This window comes from Alexandromys fortis, unplaced genomic scaffold, assembly GCF_014885135.2.
Source record: "Alexandromys fortis isolate MF-2015 unplaced genomic scaffold, M_Fortis_MF-2015_v1.1 scaffold_203, whole genome shotgun sequence".
NCBI lineage: Eukaryota > Metazoa > Chordata > Mammalia > Rodentia > Cricetidae > Alexandromys > Alexandromys fortis.
The window spans coordinates 977,057-985,803 of NW_026068080.1; the positions used below are offsets into that span (position 1 = coordinate 977,057).

The 8,747-nt window shown below is 41.8% G+C and overlaps 1 protein-coding gene across 1 annotated transcript in view; it reads left to right on the forward strand.

The window, feature by feature from the left end:
* Window positions 1-7,956, forward strand: part of Adam7 (ADAM metallopeptidase domain 7) — a 34,757-nt gene extending 26,801 nt beyond the window's left edge. The window contains exons 18-23 of the mRNA XM_050121868.1: window positions 204-282; window positions 743-848; window positions 1,209-1,308; window positions 4,127-4,189; window positions 5,863-5,919; window positions 6,883-7,956. Coding sequence (XP_049977825.1) covers window positions 204-282; window positions 743-848; window positions 1,209-1,308; window positions 4,127-4,189; window positions 5,863-5,919; window positions 6,883-6,927 — 450 coding nt within the window. The 3' untranslated portion in view covers window positions 6,928-7,956. The remainder of the gene's footprint in view (window positions 1-203; window positions 283-742; window positions 849-1,208; window positions 1,309-4,126; window positions 4,190-5,862; window positions 5,920-6,882) is intronic.
* The last annotated feature ends 791 nt before the right edge of the window (window positions 7,957-8,747 follow it).

Here is an 8,747-nt window from a genome sequence, read left to right on the forward strand (position 1 = left end):
AACATCGTCCTGAAACCCAGCTATCACTTAAAATTTATTAAGATATATATCAGATACTCTTTCAAGTACTAGAAATCTATAGTTATGGATAAATGGATGTATGGGGCTGATGCAAATCTAACATTAGCAGAAATGAGCTGCAAAGCACATCTTTTCTCGGTCATTCGATAACCGTAGCAATATGTGATTGGCTGCTCTTCCAGGTGGATGACCGCGAACTCGAGTGCCACTGTGAGGAGGGAGCAATAATTACAGACTGGGGAGAAACTTTCAACCTTACCAGTAAGGACTATAACACTCATGTATGTTCAAAGTCTTCCGCCATGAAGGTTTTGTCTCATCTGCCATGTGTTTGCTGTGTTTCCGTGAGGGTTTTTATGGTCCTGCCTTCCTATTTTGCATGTTCGGAGACCCAAACTAAATTTACTACATTTGCTTTTTAGAATTAATATACCTTCTAGACAACTGTCCCTTATGACTTCTGAAAGCCAAACTGCAATGGGGCTTTTTCTAGCGTTGATTAATAACTATCAAGCAAAGGTTTTCTTGCTGACGATGGCTTTCCTTAAGCATGCTGGAATCTTGGGGTGGATTGTTAATTGTGAATAGAGACTATAATAATTTGTGTCATGTTGGAGGACAGGGAGCTAAAGCCCTTTGGGGGAAGAAGTGAGATTGTAAGTTCTACTGTCCTCAAGTGGATGGCCCGCTGGAGTTCGGTTTACCTGTTTTTATGTTGCAGGTGTCTCTATCATGGTCATTGTGCTCGTCATGGTCATCATTGGGGTTGGACTTGTCTTATTACTAGTCCGCTACCAGAAATGCATCAAGATGAAGCCAGTTCAAAAGTATGTCTACATATTCTGCATGAAAGGAGGCCATCACTAAATACATGCTAACTCTGTGGCCACAGAACATATCAGTGTGGGGTGATCTGAGTCTACTACTGAAAACCAGATAAGAATGCCAAATCAACCTTTTACATGTCTGTTCATGTCCAAATGCTTATCCTCTTGGTTTCCAAACTTCTTTACAATCTGAAAACCTGTTTAGCTCTTTCATACAATACAAACATTGATTTCTCTCTGAGCTGCAGTTGCACTCAAGTTACAAGCTACACATCACTTAAAAATATCCTGTGTGGTTTAATTAGAATCACGTGTCTTTTCCAACAGCCTGAGTCAGTGTTCCATGTTTCTTCTTCACAGCTCTCCTAGAGAAATGCGGGGAGTGGAGAATAAAGGATACTTTCCCGAGGAGAACCCTACAAGGAGGGACCCAGTCCTGACAGATATCCACCCCCTACATGTGAGATACTTTTATTTGTGACAGCTAACGAGCTGTCACATGTGTGTTCATATATTTTTTATTATTGTAGTGTTCTATTTATTATTATTATTATTAATCTATATACATATGTATATATGTGTCTACCTGCCTGCCTGGTTATAAGTATGTGTGTGTATATGTCTATCTGCCTGCCTGTCTGCCTGTCATATGTCTGTGTAGACAGAGATCAGAGGACAACTTTATGGAGCCAGTTCTTACTTTCCACCTTTAAGTAGGTTTTGGGGATTAAAGTTAAGGCTTTAGGCTTATGTAAGATTTGAAAGATGAGCCATCGTCCCAGCTCTGTCTCTCTGGCAAGTATGTATTTTCAATGTAGAACTCACCCTAAGCTAAGCAAAGTGGGAGCTGCTTAGAGGCATGCTATACAAGGGAAGATTTCACTGTTTAAGTGGGGGTAGGGAGGACAGCAGAATCAAACAGATATCATACAATAACCAACACTTATTTCAGAGCAGAAAGGACTTACTAAATAAAATATCACATTGTGTACTAGTGGAAAAGTTTACAATTGTAAACCATATTCTAGGGTATAAAACAAATTGAATTAAATTCAGGAAAAGTTAGACCACATACAAACTGTATTCTCAAAATAATATTGTATTAGTAATAAAAAAAAAGAGACCAGAAAGATATCTCAAATGGAATTTTAGTAAGAAACCCTAAAAAAAAAACTCCCCCATTAAATGAAAAACAGCCCAGGCTAGCCTCAAACTCAAGGCTGTCCTCCTTCCTCAGGCTCCTGAGTGCTGGAATTATACCATGTGCCACCATCACATCTTGCCAGGCATTCTGTTTTAATCTAAGTAATCGACGCCATTCTTGACAAGTTTACCCTAACAAAATGGTAAAATGCCTGTTAGGACCCAAGACTTGAGCAAAAAATTGTTTCTGTTATCAGTCAGCTGATTCTAGGCATACTGCCAATAAAAATAGAAGGATAAATCTTTTTTAAAGATGCTTTTGTTTTATGAGTGTGTTTTGCCTGAAGGTATGTATATGCACTATGTCTGTGCTGGTGCCTAATAGGTCAGAAGAAGGCATTAATTTCCCTTAAACGGGGGTTACATGCAGTTGTGGGTGACCAAGTGGTTGCTAGGAACCACACACAGGCCCTCCACAAGAGCAGCAAATGTGTCTAACCACCGAGTCTTTGTTCAGTCTATGTTACCAGTATTATAAAATTCAGGACTTTGAGGGTTTTGGTGCAAGTCTGATGGTACAGTTCTAGGTATTTTGAAGCATTTGCCCAGATGCTTTGCTTCCCAAAATTCTAGGCTTTTCCTAATATTTGCAGAGTATCTGCTTCCCACCCTCATGATGCTCAGAGGCCACGGGGGGGGGGGGAGAACAAAACAAACAAACAAAAAAAAAGTCTGAACTCCACTGGAATATTTAGGCAAGAATAATTCATCTTAATCTTACTATATGATTGTTTACCATTTTCTTTATCAATTTGTGCCTTTTACTATGTCATACTTAATGCTGAGATGGTTAAATACAAATCTTAATTGTTTTTATACACAGAAAGTACTGTGTGATGATTTTCTAAATGTGCACGGAGAATTTTCTGGCATGCAAATATATGATGGTAGTATCCATCTTATCTAGTTGCCCCAGGGATAAATGAAAAAGTCGATGTACTTTGTGTCTGGTGGACATTTAGCACTTACTCTATGCTAACTATCTACTAAGTCTTACGTGCTTGGCAGTTGCTTTCCTAATTACAGTTTCCTTAAATAACTGTGTGTAAATTAGGTGCATTTCATGAGCTGAGAGCCAAGTTGAAATTCTCTAAACCCCAGGATGAGGGCGGGGCAACTGTCAGAGAAGCCAACCCAGGGTTTAAGCAGAGCTGAGACGTACTTGTTACGTGTCAAGGTTGCAAGTTTAAGTTGGGTACAGTTGTGTATGCCTGTAATCTCATCACTTGTGAGACCGAGGCAGGAGAATCTAGAGTTCAAGATCAGCCTTAGCTTAATAACAAAACAAGGCAATATTACTAACACCTTAGCGGCGTTATGGCATTTTAGGTTAAACAGAATGCTCTGAGAAGTTTGTTGATTGTCACAATGATTCAGCTTCATGTTGATGATATACACACTATGATACAATTTTGTGGACTTTACAGGAATCTGTAGGCTCTTAAAATATTTTTTGACATATTAACTCCCTACAGAAGGCCAATCTTCATCAAAATTGTACGAAGAAGACATCTATGCACACATACATACATAATACATGCATGCATATATGTACATGCACACACACACAAATGAAGTCTGGCTTTTTCTCTTTGGAAGGGAGTGCCTTCCTAGGTCTTGCTTCTGTTGGTCCACGTTTTCCCATTGTTTCACTGTTTCCTGAGGAGCTAACAGAAAATAAATTAAAAAGGGGCACCTCAGTCGCGTACATATTCATAGGCAGTTTGGGAGCACCCAAAGAGCTTCCAGGTTCAGAACAATGTAAGTGGCTGTGGCCTTTCTCCATGCCACCAGGACTTTTGAGATCTGGAGACTAGTAGACCCTTCCAGGGCTACTCACGCCACAGCATACTGGGAAGATCTCACCTTCTGCCTTTCATGGGTGTTCTTTACAGAACAGGTCTTAGATATGCCCGTATGTAAGACAGCAGTCTAGGGAAGATTACTGTTTCTACGGGTCTTCTTATTTGTGCATTTCCTGGATCTGTGTCTCAGGAAACACATTCTGTGGCCTTGGAAAGAGTGGTCCTTTCTCGAGGACTACTCGCAGGTTAATAGCATCTTTTCATCAACAGAGTGCTGCAGAGACACTGGAGAGCCTTCCGTCCAGCTTCTCAAGCCCTCACTACATCACACTGGTACGTCCCTTCCCTTGATGGGATGTGCCCATTCGTGTCCAATCCATTCATCTCCTTGTTGTCACTTAACTGCCTTTAGTTCCTTGAAAAGACCCAGTAACAGCACCCAGATCTTGGGTTGAAATATAAATATGACTAACTGACTCTAATACACAATGTGCTTAGCCTGGTGGGGCTGAGCAGAAAAGAAGGAAATGAGCCTGCCCTCCCAGGGACGCACTTTGTTTAAAACGTTCGTAATGGGTCATAAGTTCTTGTTGATTATCTGTGAATTTTAAAAACCTTTTTTCTTTTAGTTAGAATACGTAGTTACAGGCTACGGTATGCGTTTTTCACACAGACTTTGTTTTGTCTTCTTTCTCTGCTTCTCATCCTCATTCCCCCCCCCTTCTCTTGTGCCCTTTCACCTCTTTCTTCTTTTGTGCCATATGTATTCTGTTACCGACTCCTCCCACCTCTTTCCTTAAGCCCACTTTTTGCATCTCAAGCCCTCGTTCTAGTTTTGTGATCCATAGCCACAACCAAATGCAAAGTTAATATCCACAGTCCACATAGGAAAGACACATGAGATATATTTGTCCTTCTGAGTCTGGGTTAACTCACTTACTGGAGTAATTTCCAGACCAAACCGCCTCCCTGCCAATACAGTTCCATTGTGTATCTGGATATGTTCCTCTTACCTCATTTATCTGCTGAAGGACATGTAGACTTGTTCCACTTTCTTATTGTGAATAGTACAACATTACAATGGATGTCTGAAAACCTCTCTGGTAGGGTTGGGAGTCCTTTGGGTGTGTGTCCAGAAGTGGTCTCGCTGGTATGAGTCACTGTAATTACTGAGTTTACTTTTATTATTTAAATTCTGTTTTTAAATGAATGCCTATTCATCACCCCAATTCTGGCCCCAGTTTTGAGGGGAGAAACACAGTGATAGTTTTCACTGAGGCCCTGATTAGCTCCAGGGCTCTGGACTCCCAGTTTGCCAAGATGGTGAAAATAAAAACTTATTATAGATTCTCCAGTATGACCTGGGTCCTTGCGCATCTTTAAAGTCTCACAGGAATGTACCTCAACTCACACTTGGTGCTAGGAGATGTATGTACATCAGGATTCTCCATCCTGCAGCTTCAAATCAGCTGTTCTCCCTAAGTGGATGAGCAAGAGGCCGTCCGTGGCCAGAGTACTTCTGTCTGGGGTTCTTCAGTATCACAGAAAGGATCTCGTATTGTGTCTAGCAGAAGCTGTTCATGCGGCTTTCCTACTGTATTCCCTGCAGAACCTGTGTGGTCCGTATCAACGATGGCGCTAGTGGGTTTCAGGAGACATGCTTGAATAGTCTCTTATATAACATATTCTTAGAGATTCACACACTTTACTAGAACTGCATGGCTTCTCGTGAGGCCTTATCTAAGCAGAAATTCTTCAGCCTCCCCCCATCCAGTAATGATTCATGAACTAGCTTAAATGTGTGTGTGTTTTTTTTTTTTTCATGGAACAAAAAGCAGTGTGTCCTGTGTCTGTGCTCATGAGTATGTATGTGTATGTGTGTGCTGTTAGCAAGAAGTACTCTGCCCTGGGGGTGGGGGTGGGGGCTCATGTGCATGTGTGCATATACGTATCCTGCTCACAATAGCTGGTTCAGTTCCTGATAGAGCATATGTTATGTGTTATAGAAATCTGTCAGCAAGGACTCAAGAGGCATTGCAGATCCCAAGCAAAGTGATGACGTGGTAGGTTCCTGTGACACTGCATACATCCCTATTTAAATATTCAAATACTTGCATTCTTCAGTGTCCCTTACCTACCCATTCACTAACTAGAGCTATCGTCTGCACTTACCGCATGACAGAATGGTTGAAATTGTGTTCACACACACTCGGAAATTTCTATGGAGTACACTAAATGCATATTTAAGCTTTGTGGAAGGAGCAAGCTAAAATTTAAGTTCAGACTCATGAGATGTTCTAGAAATAACGAAAATGAGAATTTCCTCTCAGATTGTATTGGCCATCCCCACAAGCTGGGGTTCCTTGATATATTTTAGAGGGCATGATGGTCTGGTTACCATGGCAAGGAAACATTGTTTATTAAATTGCTCCATTACTAAAAATTTTTCTTATCAAGTCAACCGACAACTGTGGGTGAGGAGCACTATCCCATTTGAATCACTATATATATATTGGAAACAATTATTTTAAAATTAGTTTTGTCAAAGAAACAGAACAACTATTTCTAGTCTGTATTTCTGAACTCCTGCCTTTTCTCTTTCACTGTCTTTCTGTTGTGATTGGCTCATTCATTTTAAAGCACAAGTCACCATGACTACGATCTCACTATCTCAGGGGTGTGAATAAAAGGAGATCAATAGGTCAGTGAGAGAGTCCAGCAGGTGCAAGCCCGACCACCTGAGTTCCATCTCAGGACCCCATGGAGGAAGGAGAACGCCAGCTCCCTAAAGTTGTCCTCTGATCGCCATAATATACTGTGGTGTGCTCTCTCTCTCTCTCTCTCTTCCCCTCTCCCTCTCCCCCTCTCCCCCCCCCTCTCTCCCGCCCTCTCTCTCTCTCTTTCACACACACACACAAGTAAATAATTTTAAATTAGCAAAACAGAATCCATGAAGGAGGGACTGAAATACATGTTTATAGATTTTACAGAAAACAACTCATTCTTAACCATCTGCTTCTGTTCAGAACTTGAAACTGGATATCCAGAACGGCTGCGCAAGACTGGGATGAAGAGCCTCCGTGCAGCTCGCCCCAGCCTTGATGTCCTGCTAAACAGATCTTGGCTGTTTTTCCAAACAGTCTTTAACCGGCTAGAAAAATTATCAAGAGAAACAGTTCCTTTAATATTTAGCTACACAAGCACAGATTGTAAACTCCAGATTAATTGTGTATGCATTTTCCAATGGGCTTTAGTTGAATGTCCAAATAGGAAGTCTCTCTCCTCTAGTAATCTGCTACATGATGTTAGTCTTGTTGCTTTTCTAAGAACTAAATTGGACAATGATCATTTCAGAGCCTCACACAGAAGGAACAAACAAGGCTAGTGATTGAATGGTTACTTTGTTAAGGTCATAAGAACGCATACTTTCAGGCCTGGTGTGTGGCCCAGGCCTATGATCCCTGCAGGTTGGGGCAGGATGATCTCAGGCTCAGGGTCTATGTGGGCTGCAAAGAGAGATCAGGTCAAGACTGGGAGACTTGATGAGAATTCTTTAACAAAAGCATGACATTTGAAAATGGACTAGGGGCATTGGGAATGAGCTCAATGGTATAACATGGTGGGACACACCCTAGATTCAACCCCCAGAACTAAAACCAAAACAAACCAAAACAAAACAAAACCCCAGAAAGATCAAAACAAACAGAGTGCCTATTTTGATTTTCAAGATACATCATTGAAATCTGGTTTAAATTAGATTGTCTCCCGTAGACGTGTCAGGGAGGTAAGTGCAGGGTAGTGACTTACACCAGTAGACTAAAAGTGCAGAGAACTACAGAACGTACTCATGGATTACAGAATAGCCATAACGCATGGGGCTGCTAGAAACTCTGGTTTCCTAGGTCTGCCTTTCTAGAGTTCTGTAAGCAGTTCTGTAGATGTCAGAACCTTTTAAAGTTCCCTCCACCTCCTTATGTGCCTGCTAGACCCCTGAAGCCTCAAGATACCTGGATGAGTGCTCAGTGTTCAGTTCCCGTCCTGTGGATCTCTGCAGGCCTGTGAGTTTGTTGCCTTGTGTGGGGTTCTTTCCTTATACAGAATCTGTGGGTAGGGGAGCCCTCTTGCTCTCACAGTGTCTGTTTTCTTGTTGGGGACCGCTAAGCCTGCTGAAGCTATTGCTATTTTTCCCTTATACTGAAATAAAGATCTCAAACGCTGAACAAAATGTTTGTGATTCAGTGAAATAAAAGCAAGGGAAGAACAGAGTGTACTGTTCTTGGTGGTGTTTCTGTGGCTGCGCCCTTGCAATTTATCCTCTTGGAAGCATCCCTGAGAGTCCTGGTGACTCAGCATATCACACACATCAGTTTCCCACTGCATCTCATCAATGGATTTAACCAAAGTTGCTTCATTAAGAAAAAATATTGGGCTGGAGATGCAGCTTATGGTGGTGGTGGTGGTGGGGCTAGATGAAGGAAAGTGAGGTCAGGTCAGGGAGAAGAAGAGGAGGGGGAGGGGAGAAGAGAGGGGGAGGAAGTGGAGGGAGAGGAGAAGGAAAGGAGAAGGAGAAGTGAAAGAAGGAAGAGGAGTAAAAGGAAGAAGAAAGAGAGGAGGGGAGAAAGAGGAGGAGGGGAGGAGGAAGAGGAGATTCCAGTATCTGCAAGGAACTACAAAGTCTGAAGCTAGCCTAGGCTGTGTAGTGAGCTCAAGGCAGTCTCAGCTACAAAGGGAGGCTTTGTCTTGAAAAACTGTGGCCTGTTGATGTGGCTCAGTGGTAGAGCTCACTGCTAAAACTTCTAGGTCAATCTCTGCACCGTAAGAAAAAGGAATGGTACATGGGTAACGTTTTTATGCCTGAAGACAGTAAAATATTCTATGTAAATCTATGAGG